At 34.4% G+C, this 16071-nt stretch overlaps 1 protein-coding gene across 6 annotated transcripts in view; it reads left to right on the top strand.

Moving 5' to 3' along the window:
- STXBP5L (syntaxin binding protein 5L) overlaps positions 1–16071 on the top strand; it is a 379840-nt gene that overhangs the window by 172229 nt on the left and 191540 nt on the right. For all 6 annotated transcript variants that reach the window (XM_077884445.1, XM_077884446.1, XM_077884444.1 and 3 more), the window contains 2 exons: positions 10619–10702; positions 15108–15231. In XM_077884445.1, coding sequence (XP_077740571.1) covers positions 10619–10702; positions 15108–15231 — 208 coding nt within the window. The remainder of the gene's footprint in view (positions 1–10618; positions 10703–15107; positions 15232–16071) is intronic.

Here is a 16071-nt window from a genome sequence, read left to right as displayed (position 1 = left end):
TATTAATTTGAATCTTCTCTCTCTTCTTTTTAATAAGGCTGGATAATGGTTTATCTATCTTATTAATTCTTTCAAAGAACCAACTCCTGGTTCTGTTGATCTGTTCCACAGTTCTTCTGGTTTCGATTTCGTTGAGTTCTGCTCGAATCTTTATTAACTCTCTTCTTCTGCTGGGTGTAGGATCTATTTGCTGTTTTTTGTCTAGCTCCTTTAGGTGTAAGGTTAGCTTTTGTATTTGAGTTCTTTCCAGTTTTTGGATGGATGCTTGTATTGCGATGTATTTCCCCCTTAGGACTGCTTTTGCTGCATCCCAAAGATTTTGAACGGTTTTATCTTCATTCTCATTAGTTTCCATGAATCTTTTTAATTCTTCCTTAATTTCCTGGTTGACCCTTTCATCTTTTAGCAAGATGGTCCTTAACCTCCACGTGTTTGAAGTCCTTCCAAACTTCTTGTTGTGATTTAGTGCTAATTTCAAGGCATTATGGTCTGAGAATACGCAGGGGACGATCCCAATCTTTTGGTATCGGTTATGACCTGATTTGTGACCTAGTATGTGGTCTATTCTGGAGAAAGTTCCATGTGCACTTGAGAAGAATGTATATTCAGTTGAGTTTGGATGTAAAGTTCTGTAGATATCTGTGAAATCCATCTGGTCCAGTGTATCATTTAAAGCTCTCGTTTCTTTGGAGATGTTGTGTATAGAAGGCCTATCCATTGTAGAAAGCGCTAGATTGAAGTCACCAAGTATAAGTGTATTATTATCTAATTATGTCTTAATTTTGGTTATTAATTGTTTGATATATTTGGCAGCTCCCACATTCGGGGCATATATATTGATGATTGTTAAGTCCTCTTGTTGGCTAGATCCTTAAGTATGGTATAGTGTCCCTCTTCATCTCTCACTACAGTCTTCGGGGTAAATTTTAGTTTATCTGATATAAGGATGGCTACCCCTGCTTTCTTTTGAGAACCATTTGAATGGTAAATGGTTCTGCAACCTTTTATTTTCAGGCTGTAGGTGTCCTTCTGTCTAAAATGAGTCTCTTGTAGACAGCAAATAGATGGGTCCTGCTTTTTTATCCAGTCTGACACCCTGCGCCTTTTGATGGAGTCATTAAGCCCATTCACGTTCAGAGTTACTATTGAAAGATATGAGTTTAGTGTCATCATTATATCTATTCAGTCCCTGTTTTTGTGGATTGTTCCATTGGACTTCTTCTTAAAGGGAAATTTTAAGAGTCCCCCTTAAAATTTCTTGCAGTGCTGGTTTGGAGGTCACATATTCTTTCAATTCCTGCCTGTCCTGGAAGCTCTTTATCTCTCCTTCCATTCTGAATGAGAGCCTTGCTGGATAAAGTATTCTTGTTTGCATGTTTTTCTCATTTAGGACCCTGAATATATCCTGCCAGCCCTTTCTGGACTGCCAGGTCTCTGTGGAGTGGTCTGCTGTTAACCTAATACTTGTCCCCATAAAAGTTAGGGATTTCTTGTCTCTTGCTGCTTTAAGGACCTTCTCTTTATCTTTGGAACTTGTAAGCTTAACTATTAAATGTCGAGGTGTTGAATGGTTTTTATTGATTTTAGGGGGGGATCTCTCTATTTCCTGGATCTGAATGCCTGTTTCCCTTCCCAGATTAGGAAAGTCTTCAGCTATGATTTGTTCAAATACATATTCTGGACCTTTGTCCCTTTCGGCGCCCTTGGAAACCCTAATTAAACGTAGGTTTTCCTTCCTCAGGCTGTCACTCATTTCCCTTAATCTATCCTCATGATCTTTTAATTGTTTGTCTCTTTTTTCCTCAGTTTCCCTCTTTGCCATCAATTTGTCTTCTATGTCACTCACTCGTTCTTCCACCTCGTTAACCCTTGTCGTTAGGACTTCTAGTTTGAATTGCATCTCATTCAATTGATTTTTAATTTCTGCCTGATTCGATCTACATTCTGCAGTCATGAAGTCTCTTGAGTCCTTTATGCTTTTTTCTAGAGCCACGAGTAGCTTTATAATAGTGCTTCTGAATTGGCTTTCTGACATTGAATTGTAATCCAGATTTTGTAACTCTGGGAGAAAGGACTGTTTCTGATTCTTTCTTTTGAGGTAAGGTTTTCCTTCTAGTCATTTTGCTCAGTGCAGAGTGGCCAAAAACAAATTGTATTGGGAAAAGGATAAAAAGAGAGAAGAGAAAGAAGGAAAGAAAAAGAAAAAAAGAAAAGAAAAAAAGAGAGAAAAAGGAAAAAAAAGAACAAAAGGGAGGGGGAAGCAAACAGAAATCAAAAAGCAAAAAAAAAACAAGAGGGAGTATCCTCGGATTCTGTATACTGTAAGTCCCTTGACTTCCCCTGGAGCTTTCCAGTGCTGCTTGGTCAATAATTTGTTTTTCCCGTGTCCTCTAGCTGGTCTTCTAGGGGAGGGGCCTGTTGTGCTGATTTTCAGGTGTTAGCACTTGGGGGAGCTGCTCAGCCCCCTGCCAGGTGCAGGGCTCAGTGAGTGACATTTAAGCTGCCTATCCGGTGAGGCCACTGTGAGGCTCAGTGGGGGCTGTTTATCCTGTGAGGCCCCAGGAGGAACAACCACAGTGGCGGCGGACAGCTCTGGAGCCTTGGATTCATCTCCTGCAGTAACTAAGGAGCTCTCAGTCTGCAGGGGCCTGGAGGCTCCAGGGGCGGGGCTGCTGATCTGCTCAGCTTGGGGCAGGGGCGTCCTTGCTGTCCTGTGCCCTCCTCCTGGCCTCTGCCTGTCCCGGGGGAAGGCAGGATCCTGGGCGGTGACCCCGGCGCCCTGTGCTCCCGGGCCTGCACTGTTGGATTCGAGCTCCCGGCCAGGCAGCCCCCTCTCCGCGGAGCCACCGCCTGAGCCCCTCAGAGCTGCTCCTGGGGCCGCACAGCCCCTTCCTCGCGGAGCCTCTGCCGGAGCTGCCCCTGCGCTGCTCCCGGGTCCAGCCGTGCGCCTGATGAAGCCCTTTATGGAGCTCTCCCCGGGGCACAGGTGCTCTGTTAGTGTCCCAGAGAGCCTGAGGGCATCCCCGCCACTCCTGGGATCCTGCTCTAACTCCCTGAGAGCACCTTTCCCTCCAGGAAGGTTGGTGAAGCTCCTGCTTCTCCGGGATAGGGCTTTCCTATCCTGGGGACACTCGCCGTGGGGGGCTTTCCTGTCCTGGGGACACTCGCCACGGCTTTAGCCCGGCTCCCCACGGGGCCTCTCCCCCTTGGATGCCTTTTGTTTTTCTATCCCCCCCGCCCGCCCCCCCCCCCCCCCCCCGTCTTCCTACTTTGATAGAAGTGTGAACTCTTCTCACTGTAGCATTCCAGCTGTTCTCTCTTTAAATCTCAGGCCGAATTCGTAGATTTTCAGGATGATTTGAAGGTTATCTAGGTAATTTGGTGGGGACAGGTGACTTGGGGACCCTACTCTTCCACCATCTTGCCCCGCCTTTAAAAGATTCATTTTAGATCTAAAGACACTTGCAAGTGGAAACTGAGGGGATGAAGAACAATTTATCATGTTAATGGACGTGAAGAGAAAGCTGGAGTAGCCACACTTAGACAAACTAGTTGTCTCCTGCTGGATTTAAGCTTTATTTATCATTCTTTTTCTAGCTCCTTTAGATATAAGGTTTGGTTGTATATTGGAGACTTTTCTTGCTTAAGTAGGCCTGTATTGCTATAAAATTCCCTCTTAGAACCACTTTTGCTGCATCCCAAAGGTTTTGGCTTGTGTTTTCTTTTTCATTTGTTTCCATGTACTTTTTAATTTGATCTTTAACTTCTTGATTTACCCATTCATTCTTTAGTAGAATATTCTTTAACCCCTATGTATTTGTGACCGTCCCAAAATTTTTCTTGTGAATTGACTTCAAGTTTTATAGAGTTGTCTGAAAATACGCATGGTATGATCTCAATCTTTTTGTACTTATTGAGGGCTGATTTGTGACCTAGTATGTGATCTATTCTTAAGAATGTTCCATGTGCACTCAAAAAGGATGTTTATTCCACTGCTTTAGGATGAAATGTTATCAATATATCTGTTAAGTCAATTTGGTCCAATGTGTCATTCAAAGCAATTGTTTCCTTATTGAAATTCCGCTTATATTATCTGTCTATTGATATAAGTAGGGTGCTAAGTCCCCTACTATTATTGTATTACTATCAATGAGTTTATGTTTATTATTAATTGATTTATATATTTGGCTACTCCCAAGTTGGGGGCATAAATATTTTTAATGCTTAGATCTTCTTGATGGATAGACTTCTTTATCATGATATAATGCCATTCTTCATCTCTTGTTATATACAGTTTTTGTTTTAACATCTAGTTTGAAAAAATTAGACAATCTGAAAGAAATGGATAAATTTCTACAAACACACAAACTACCAAAACTGAAACAGGAAGAAATAGAAAATTTAAACAGACCAATAACAAGCAAAGAAATTGAATCAGTAGTAAAAAAATCTCCCAAGAAACAGAAGTCCAGGTCCAGGTAGCTTCCCAGGGAAATTCTACCAACTTTTTAAAGAAGAATTAATACCTATTCTTCTTAAACTGTTCTAAAAATATAGAAACAGAAAGAAAACTTCCAAACTCATTTTACAAGGCCAGCTTTACCTTGATTCCAAGACCAGACAAGATTCCACTAAAAAAGAGAATTACAGGCCAATATCCTTGATGAACATGGATGCAGAAATTCTCAAGAAGATACTAGCAAATTGAATTCAACAGTGCATTAAAGGAATTATTCACCATGATCAAGTAGGATTTATTCCTGGGCTGCAGGGCTGGTTCAATATTCACAAATCAGTCAACATGATACACCACATTAACAAAAGGATAACAACCATAAAATAAATGCTGAAAATATAACAATAAATATAATAATATAATTTATAAATAATATAATATATTTTATATTATGTTATATTGTATATAATAATAACCATCTAATAAATGCTGAAAAAGTGTCTGACAAACTACAGCATCCATTCTTGATAAAACACCCTCAACAAAATAAGGATAGATGGGACATACCTCAACATCATAAAGGCCATATGTGAAAGGCACACATCTAATATCATCCTTAGTGGGGAAAAAACTGAGATCCTTTCTCCTATGGTCAGGAGTAACACAAGGATGTCCGTGTTCACCATTATTATTTAACATGGTACTTGGAAGTATTAGCCTCAGCAATCAGACAACTAAGAGAAATAAAATGCATCCAAATCAGAAAGGAAGAAGTCAAACATTCACTATTTGCACACAATATAATACTCTATGTAGAAAACCCAAAGGACTCCACCAAAAAATTACTAGAACTAATACATGAATTCAGCAAAGTCTCCAGATATAAAGTCAATGTACAGAAATCTTTTGCATATCTATACACCAATAATGAAACAGCAGAAAAAGAAATCAAGAAATTGATCTCATTTGCATGCAAACCAGTAAGATACCTAGAAATAATCTTAACCAGAGAGGTTAAAGATCTGTACCCTGAAAACTATAGAACACTTATGAAAGAAATTGAAGAGGACATAAAGAAATGGAAAAACACTGCATGCTCCTTAATTGGAAGAAAACATTTTATTTTTATTTTTTTTAAGATTTTATTTATTCATGAGAGACACACAGAGAGAGGCAGAGATATAGGCAGAGGGAGAAGTAGGCTCTTTGCTGGCAGCCTGGTGTGGGAGTTGATCCCAGGACCCTGGGATCAAAACCTGAGCCAAAAGCAAATGCTCAACCACTGAGCTACCCAGGCATCCCAGAAGAAAAAAAATTTTAAATGTTCATGTTACCCAAAGCAACCGACACATTTAGTGCAATCCCTATCAAAATACTACCAGCATTTTTCACAGAGATAGAACAAACAATCCTAAAATCTGTGTGGAATCATAAAAGACCCCAAATAGCCAAAACAATCCTGAAAAAGAAAAAAAAAAAACTGGAGGCAACACAATTGCAAATTTCGAGCTATATTACAAAGCTGTAGTCATCAAGACAGTATGTATTGACACAAAAACAGACACATAAGTAAATGGAACAGGATAGAAAACCCAGAAATGGACCCGTAACTATATAGTCAAATAATCTTCAACAAAGCTGGAAAGAGTATTCAATGGAAAAAAGAAAGTCTCTGACAAATGGTGTTGGGCAAACTGGACAGCAACCTGCAGAAGAATGAAATTGGACCACTTTCTTAAGCCAGACACAACAAAAATAAATTCAAAATGGATGAAGACCTAAGTATGAGACAGGAAACCTTAAAAATCCTAGAAGAGAACACAAATAACAACCTTTTTGGCCTCAGCCATACCAGCTTCTTACTAGAAATGTCTCTAGAGGGAAAGGAAACAAAAGCAAATAATTAAACATCTATTTCTGATGAAATAAATTTAGTTTAGAAATGAATCAATTCATACTCTATTAGCTACTTATGATAAATATATAGGGAATCCAGGATCTAACTTAGTAGGGAAACCTAGAGGTATTGGCACTAAAGTCAGAAAGAAAGTGAGGATGCTCACCTTGTCCCTATTTTTAACACTATATGATGTTTTAGTTAAGACAAATGTGAATAATTAGAGGCATAAAAATTGGAAAGGAAGAAGTGAATGTCTCTATTTTTGATTATATGATAGTGTGCCTGGAATGCTTAATAAAATCAATATTAAAATGAATATTAAAAAAATAAAATGAATATAAATAATAAAAAATTTATAAGGTAACATAATAAAATCCAATGTAGAAACAATATTTTGTCAGAAGATGTAATGAAGAGAAGATCTAATATAAAATAACAACCAAAAAAATTCAAAATAATAAGCTATAAAATTAAGAAAATCTGTATATGGAAAACTATCAAACTTCCTGAAAGATATAAAAGTATATTTGAATAAGTGAGAGATCTACTTCACTCTTGGATAAGGTGACTATTTTTTTTCCATCTTTTTTTTTCCTTTTTAAAGATTTTATTTTGTTTTATTAGAGAGCACACAAGCAGGAAGAAGGGGCAGAGGGAGAGCGAGAATCTCAAGCAGACTCCCAGCTGAGCACAAAGCCCGGTGTAGGGCTCAGTCTTACCACCACCCTGAGACCATGACCTAAACTAAAACTAAGAGTTGGACTCTTAAATGGCTAAGCCACCCAGGCACTCCTCTTTTTTCCCATTTCTTTAAGATTCCTCTTTTTCCCTTGACTTCTAAAGTCAAACTTTTATGTCAGTAAAAAATGTGAAATTTTTATTTTCATATACAGTTATAAAACAATAAATTTCCCTCTTGATGAAGCTAAATCTTTATCTCACAAGTTTTAATATAAGGCATTTTTGTTCAATTCTATTTCATACCTTTCATTATATTTTCTTCTTCGACCATAATTACTTAGAAGTATGTGTTTTAGTTTCCAAAATATTTTGTTAATGATTTCAAATTTTATTTCATAGTTGCTAGGGAATATAGTATCTGTGATTTTGATTTTGTGGTATTTAATAATTAACAGATATTTATCAGATAACTATTTTCTTCAGTTAATATTCCAGGTCCTAATGATATAGTAATCAGGAAAGCACCTTACTTCTTTGTACCTGACATTGTCACAGTACTTAAATTCTATTGTGAGAGATAAATTTTTAAAATTATATGTATATATTATATAAAATATATAATTATTTAAAAATATAAGTAATATATATTTTTGTGACCTCAGTGATATTCATGTTTTGGTATGGTTAGACATGATTGCAGAGTGATCTTGTTTTTGTCTTGATCATGGTCACAGAGTGATCTTGTCAGATGTCTCCTGGATATTAGGAGCTGCTTTTCTCTTTCTCAATTTTATTGATTCTAATATTTTTTCATACTTCATATATCATAATGGTGTATAAATATCTGAATAATGTATGACATTTTAAGGTTAGGCAGTTTATATTTTGTGATTTACTGTGGCTATTGCTAGTAATGTTTTATAAACAACACAACTTCTACCATTCAGATGTATCTATGAAAAAAATATAATAGCATTTTAGATAATGATTTCATTACATCTTAGGGCTTAAATTTTGAAAGGTTATATTATTCAATCTCCTGCTAAATGAGATTTTCCAAACTTTTTAGACCTACAAATCTTTCCCTGGATTCCATAGGAATTGGTTTAATGATACATCATTTTCTCTAGTATTTAAAAAGAGCTGATTTAATGTTAAAATGCATCTTAGTGTTTATGATGTTACATACATTTTAACAAATATTTTTAAAGTTCACTCTTAATTTTAACTTTTTTAATTTAGCAAGTCATTATGCCATTTAATTTTGTATGTAAAGAAGCTCAATTTTTTTGTCCAATCAATTTTCAAATTTATTATATGTGATTTAATAATGAAACTTTTTTTAAAATTTTAGCCATCTGACAGGTGTATGGTGATATCTCATTGTGGTTTTGATTTGCATTTCCCTGATGATTAGTGATGTTGTGTATCTTATGTGTCTGTTGGCCATCTATATATCTTTTTTTTGGAAAATGTCTATTTAGGTCTGCCCATTTTTAATCAGATTGCTGTGTTCTTTAGAAGGAATTGTATTTATTTGAGAGAGAGAGAAAGCAGCAGGAGCAGAGGGAAGAGGCAGAGGGAGAGGGAGGAGGGCTACCCATTGACCAATTCTGGGTTTGATGCCAGGACCCTAAGATTATGACCTGAGCTGAAGGCAGATAATTAACCAACCGACTGAGCCACCCAGGCACCCCTTAGTCAGATTATTTTTTGGTGTTGAGTTGTATAAATTCTTTATATATTTTGGATATTAGCCCCTTATCAGATATATCATTTGCAAAAATCTTCTCCCATTCAGTAGGTTGTAATACCTACTGAATGGGAGAATACCCATTATAGGAGTACCATATAACCCAATAATTCTACCACTAGGCATTTACCCAAAGAAAACCAAAACACTAATTCAAAAAGATATATGTACCCCTAAGTTTATTGCAGTATTACTGACTGCAATAGCCAATATGGAAGCAACCTAAGTGTCCATAAATAGACAAAAGGATAAGGAAGATTTGGTATATATACACAATAGAATATTATATAGTCATAAGGAGGAAATTGTTATATTTGTGACAGTATGGATAGACTTAGAGGGTATTATGCTAAGTGAAATTCATCAGAATAGGAATGACAAACATGACTTTACTGACTTTACTCATATGTGGAATCTAAAATAAACAAATGAATAGACAAAAAACCAGAATCTATAAGTACAGAAAAAAAAAAAAAGAACTGATGGTTACCAGAGGGGAGAGAGGTAAGGAATGGGCAAAATGAGTGAAGAGAAGTAGGAGATCCAGGCTTCCAGTTATGGAAAAAGAAGTCCCAGGAATAAAAGGCACAGTATAGAGAATATAATCAATGATACTATAATAGATTTGTATGGTGAGTGGCTACACTTGTGGTGAGCATAGCATAAGATAAGAATTTGAGTGACTAAGTTCTGCACCTGAAACTAACGTAACATTCTGGACAAACTATACTCAAATTAAAAAATTAATTAAAAAATAATAAAACTAAAACCGTTAAATATGGTATAGTTTCAAAAATATACATTGATTCATGAACTGTTATTTGAAATTTTTAAATTTCCTGTTAAAAGTGGCCCACTTATTTTTGTCATTTTTTTTGTGTTCTAAGATATTGAGGTAGGTCTTAGGATGCTGTACAGGAGTAGCTTATGTCTACTACTCTATTTTCTATTTATATCACTGATGTTTTGAAATTATTGAAACATTTTTATGCAATGTATAAGAATTTGTATCAGAAATAACTACTGATGGGTTTCAAAAATATCATCTTAAGGCAGATTTGTGGGAAATATTATTTGAACACTGGTCTATTTTTATCCTGTCTTTTCTTAAACTAATGATAGAATAAATTTAACAAAATATAACAAAATATACAAATAAAAATTCAGAGTTATAAGATTAAAAAACCATCAGCATGGCTAGTAGTATTTAACTGAATGAGTCTTGAATATTATCTACTCTCAAACTATTTTAAGATGAAAACATGTATTTTGTTGTCTTATTTGTTGATTTATAAGTAAATATCCACCATGTTTAATGATGTGAATCTCTAGAATACCTTTGTGAGCTTCTGAGACTTCATAAATCACCAGTTTAAAATACTGACATAAGTCAAAGAGAAAACAGGATTTGATACAAAGAAATTAGAAGCCAAATTTATGGCCATAGTTTTCAAGTGCATAGGGCTGAATGTCGTATGCATTATTATTAAACTTATGCCATTTCATCCTTTACTTCTCTACCATTTTTCTTTTGTTCCAATTTTCTTATTTATTTTTATGTTCTTATATTTATATACATATATCTTCAACTTCTCTTGGAAATTGGGAATGAGGACGATTTCATTGGTAAACATTTATTGAAGTAGAGTTCATTTGGCATTTTTCTTAAATGTAGGAAATCTATATTCAGGTTTGGAAAAATTGGCATTCTAAGTAAAATCGTATCACATAGTATGATTTTACTTAACTGTATTAACATTAAACTTTATTTCAAGCAAGTTAAAATTAATGTTAGAATTACAAAAATGATTATTCTAATGTTTTCCAGCTGCTGATAGGTTATGAAAATGGTACTGTAGTATTCTGGGACTTGAAATCTAAAAAAGCGGACCTGAGAGTTTATTATGATGAGGTAAGTGACTCTACTGAAATATAGAAGAGTATGATGACTTTGTGCCTGTCTTCTACTTGTAAGCTTTGTACATTGCCAATATTTTTATCATTGAGTAACTGGTTCTGACTCAGTGTCTCATATTGCCTGTTGGCATTCGCCCAAGTTCCAACTCTGAGTTGTTCTCCTGAATGAGAATTCTGCCTTGACTAACTGTTTTGGGTCCCTTTTTGGCATCTTATATTACCTATCCTTTTCCTTCCATTAGATTACATTAAGTCATGTCTTGCCTCATTGTTCTTAAGATCTCTAAATACACTATTCAGAAATTCTTTTTCTGTGGCAGATAATTTAAGAGGTCAGTTTGAAAGACCTTATCATGTAATACTTGCCTTCTCAGAATAAAGATTGATTTTGTAAATGGTAATATTTAATAATAAGGGTCAGTAAGGTCTTAAAGTGAGTTTTATTGTACATAGCTGAGATTTAATTTGGCTTTCATTTAGAGAAAGCAATGAATTGCTATCTATCAGCATATAGTCTTTGAATTGATACTTTAGTTGTTCAAAGATTAATTCTAGGCCGTTAATGATTTCCCCCTTCAGAAGAAGCTAATGTGAAGATAAGCTGGGACAAAAAGGTAAAAAAAAGGGTAATTACCTCTTGTAGTTGTGGGAATAAAGGTGATCATGTAAGGTCTCTATTCAATTTAAAAAAATGGTAGAGTAGGGAGAGATAGGAAAATACAGGTCAAAATTCGTTATCTGGTATTACCTGCACTTACATGGGGAAAATGCAGAAGAATTTAAAGCAACACTGATATAAATAGAAAGGAAATTTAAAAAACCACATTTCTTTGTATGCTATCACCCATCCCCTTGTAACAGTTGAATGTTTAAGTTTTGGTGCTTAAAGGTATAAGCCTTTGGCTATGTCATAACTACACTCATAAGTACCCCCCAATTCATTTCTTAGTAGTTCTGGCAAATTAAGATTTTATCATACATACAAGGTAATTGTCATAGTGACAAAGAGTTCAGTGGTAAATGATATAGCAACTGGGTCATGATTAGTGAAAAATACTTTGTCAGGTAATGTCATATAATTATGCTCTTTATGATCAACTTATAGGGCATCTTGAATCATGAGGAAAGAAGGCCCTAGGGAGTTAAGCTACATTTTCCTTTTATTAAACATACAAAATATAAAGATAAGATTAGATATTGCTCCCTCTCTCAAGACTAGTAACTAGATAAGAGTACAAATATGGTCTGAGTAGTCAGTTGGAAATAGAATAGGCCATCTAAAAAGGAAATCCAGAGGAATATGCTAAATCAGCTAGTTTTTTTTTTTTTTTATGGCCTAAAACAGTATAGAAGGAAGACTTCTAACCTTAAAAAGTGAACAAAAGTAATTTTTCAATTAAGTGTTTAAATAAGCATTAGCAATGTTTAAGTAGAGTACCATTTGGCTTTACATCAGGCCCTCCTTTTTTTTTTTTTAGATTTTATTTATTTATTCATGAGAGACACATAGAGAGAGAGAGAGAGAGGCAGAGACACAGGCAGAGGAAGAAGCAGGCTCCATGCAGGGAGCCCAACGTGGGACTCAATCCTGGGTCTCCAGGATGACACCCTGGGCTGAAAGCAGGCACTGAACCACTGAGCCACCCAGAGATCCCCAGGCCGTCCTTCTTAAAATAGTTTCTTCCTCTGTGTCTTTCTACCTCATTCTACGCGTCTCCTTTCTCCATCACTGATTCTTTCCTTGCTTTCCTTTAAATTACAGATACTCTTCAAGATTTTATGTCTTCACCCTCTTCATTTCACCTCTAGTTTACATTTATATTTATATCTTCTCCCATTATTTCAAATATTAATTTTATTAGTTTTATTCTAATAAATTTAAAATCTATATATATATATATCTTATCAACAATTTATTATATAAGCCCAGATAAATATCTCATTGGCCCTGAATTAACATTTAAAGACCTAAACTTTGTTCTTTGTTCTCCTTTTCGATTTTTAAATTTTGATTATTTTTTCCAGTCTGTAATCCTCAGAGTCATATTTGATCCTTCTTTATATATCATATGCGATCCATTTTATAGACTCTTAATTCTGTTTTAATACTACCTCTCATTCCTCTTTTTTCATTCCCACATTCAGTGTTCTAGTCTAAGTTTTTATCTTTTGCCTGGAAGACTATGTAGCCTTTTTAACTAACTGCATTTCCTCTGATATCTTACCTTTTCAGTATATCTGTCACTAGTAAGAGTATCGTTTTAAGACAGATCATGTAACTCTTTACCGCAGAACCTTTGAATGGCTCCCAATTATCAACAATACAAAGTCTTTATTCCTTTACATGAGATTCAAGGCCCTGATGTTATCTTTTCATAAGTTTAATTCAGTGTATCCTTCTACATACTCCTCACACCTCAGACATATTACTGTCTCCTAAACATATCATTTATTTCCTACCTTCAAGTGTTTGCTCCAGCTAATTCCTTATCATGAACTCCCTTCTTTCCTCTCTTGCATATCAAAATCCAATTTCCTTTTTAGCCACTATAAACTATTTGGACTACTAAGTAGCCCCTTGAATAGCCATGGATGAATTGAAAGATTTGTAAATCCAGGATAATTTTTAGAAATAACTATATGAATTTACATATTAGCTGTGAAATTTTTGTTTTATTATATCAATATTTCTAAATAATCTCTCACAGAAAAAACCCTCAGAGTTTGACATAAGGATAAACTTTTAATTCCTTGAGTAGCTGCTGTTTTTCATTTTTTTCATATGGATATCCAACTTTTTGGGTTTCCTTTCTCTTCTGTTTTGGAGAAACTCAATCACAGCCACTGAGTTGACCGAACTAGCTAGTGCTTTATCTTCCATATTTTGTTTTCTATCTTTTAAAATTCTTCTTGAATTGGTTGTAATTTTTTGTTGTTGTTGTTTTGTTTTGTTTTGTTTTTAGTAAACCCTTAAAGTACTTTTTAAAGAAAGGAGTCAGGTATGATGAAATTAATAGAATTGGATACTTATCCATTAAATCCATTCAAATACCAGCTCTTTAGTAATGCACTATTTGACAGTCTCTAATAACAAGCTGGTTTTATATGCCTACTCTTTTGTACAATAAGCATACTTATGGTACTTACTTATTTTGCTCTCGTGTTGTAGCTGTTCTTTTTCTATTTGTCTTCCCTAGTAGGTAGAAATTCTAATGATTACTCTAGCTATCAATTATCTGTAACTCTAATAATACTTATTATTTAGAAAACAATAGTTTTAAACACATAAACCTTAGTTTAGTATATAGTATATATATACATAATTTAGTTTTCTATATAAAACTAAATGTTAAAAGTCCCAAACAATAGCTATTATTAATATTCATTTATTTCCATTTTCTCTGTCTTGCAGTTTTGAAAGTTCCTTTAAGTAAAGGATAATGTTGTATACATCTGTTCAGGTTTATGTCTACTAGAGCTTCTCTCTTTGTGCTTAGCACATTACCCAAAACCCATGTAAACTTTATGATTTACAAAGAATGCCAGGGTGTGGAAATATGTGACAACATTAATTATTCATTCAAGAGATATTGAGTATCTACTCTATGTCAGGCACTGTGCTACCACTGGGAATAAAACAATATATGAAAATGGAATAATTAATTTTTAATTTTATGTAATTCACATCTTCAGAATAAACTTATAAATTAAAAAAATTTGAACCCTTCTTGCTTAAACTCTATATTGCCAAGTTAATTTAAATAGTGTATATTAGAGACAATATGGTAAAATGATTGAGAATATGGGTTCTGTAGTTAGATAGACCTTGGCTTTGAACTGTGTGACCTAAGCATGTATATCAGCGTCTGTAGGCATATTTCACTATGTGCAAATTGGAAAAAATAATACCTGCTTTATAAAATTAATATATTTAATATAAATAGTTTGCCAAGGGGTCTGGCATATAGTAAGCTCTCAGATGGTAGCTCTTAATGTAAAATATTATTTAAATTGGCTACTTTAAGTGGAATAGGCCTCTACCTTTCCAGAAGTTATCTTCTGATAACCTTGCTTTTACTTCTAAGTAAATAATTTTTCAAAGGAATGTATAGGATACAGAGAGGATATAGAATTTACAACAAAAAATTCTCGGCTAAAATGATATTATGAAATGTATTTAATTAACTTTTCTCTATCTCAGGAGATTAATTTTTGTAGTCTTCTGTAAGCCTATAGAGGATTGAAATGGAAGATAGTATGATATGGGTCAGAAAAATTATGTATATTTCTTAAGTATTGTTATAATAATTTTATCTAGGAATATTTTCCCTTTGGAATATAGAATGCTATAATATTAAACTTTTTCCCTCTCTACTTGTTTTTAATTGCTATTTCATTAGGCTATTCATTCAATTGATTGGCATCATGAGGGCAAACAGTTCATGTGCAGCCATTCCGATGGTAGCTTGACCTTATGGAACCTGAAAAGCCCAAGTCGTCCTTTCCAGACCACAATTCCACATGGTAAGGTGTATGCTTTCAAAGAAATTAACTTTGGAGAAAGTGCCTTGACTTGAAGTAGGACATGTGGTATCAGTGAGTTTGGAAGAAAGTGATAAGATGTATCTTCTGATTCTAAAGACCTCTTTATGTCTTCTTCAGTTCCCAACATTATACCTCAAACTTTCTGTACTTTCCCTCTCCCTATTTATCTACTTTCCTACTTTGTGATACTTATATAAAGACCTTTCCAACCAAAAAATAGGATAATAGATAGTTGATGTATCTGAAGCAGAGGATATAATGTAGGAAATTTGGCCAGTCTTAAGGGTTAAGGAGGTAGTGAGGATGACATTATTAGATCTGACTTTCATACTTTGTATACTGCTTTATAGTTTGTCATTTTCTAGATTCTCTCATTTATTCCAATTTCTTCCATTTGATTTCACTAAATATGAGAAATTTGGTTTTTATTGTAGATTGTATTTCTTATTATCTTCCTTATCAAAAGAAAATATTTGAGGTTTATGTTCTACCTGTCTCCCTAACTGGGCAGAATAAAAAGTTCAAATGAATAAATATCTTTTATTCAGAAGATCATATTATTTCTGAGAATACTGGTGGTGATATGAGTTCCATACTTACCTTATATCATTGGTTGTTCTAGGAATAGAGGGGTCAAAACCTGGCAGTTAATGAAACACATTCTATTTTATAGTTTCTGAGCATTTATTATAGTGTCACATTTAAAAAAATATTCATATTTTTTATAACTGGTGATATAAATATGGAATTATTCCATATTGTGTTAGTCTGCAAGGACAGTTGCATGCTCCATCTTCAAATGATTAAATTATTACAACA

This window comes from Canis aureus, chromosome 35 (genome assembly GCF_053574225.1).
Source record: "Canis aureus isolate CA01 chromosome 35, VMU_Caureus_v.1.0, whole genome shotgun sequence".
NCBI classification, from domain to species: domain Eukaryota; kingdom Metazoa; phylum Chordata; class Mammalia; order Carnivora; family Canidae; genus Canis; species Canis aureus.
The sequence above is the reverse complement of the archived record's forward strand: the minus strand, read 5'-3'. Positions and strand labels throughout refer to the sequence as shown.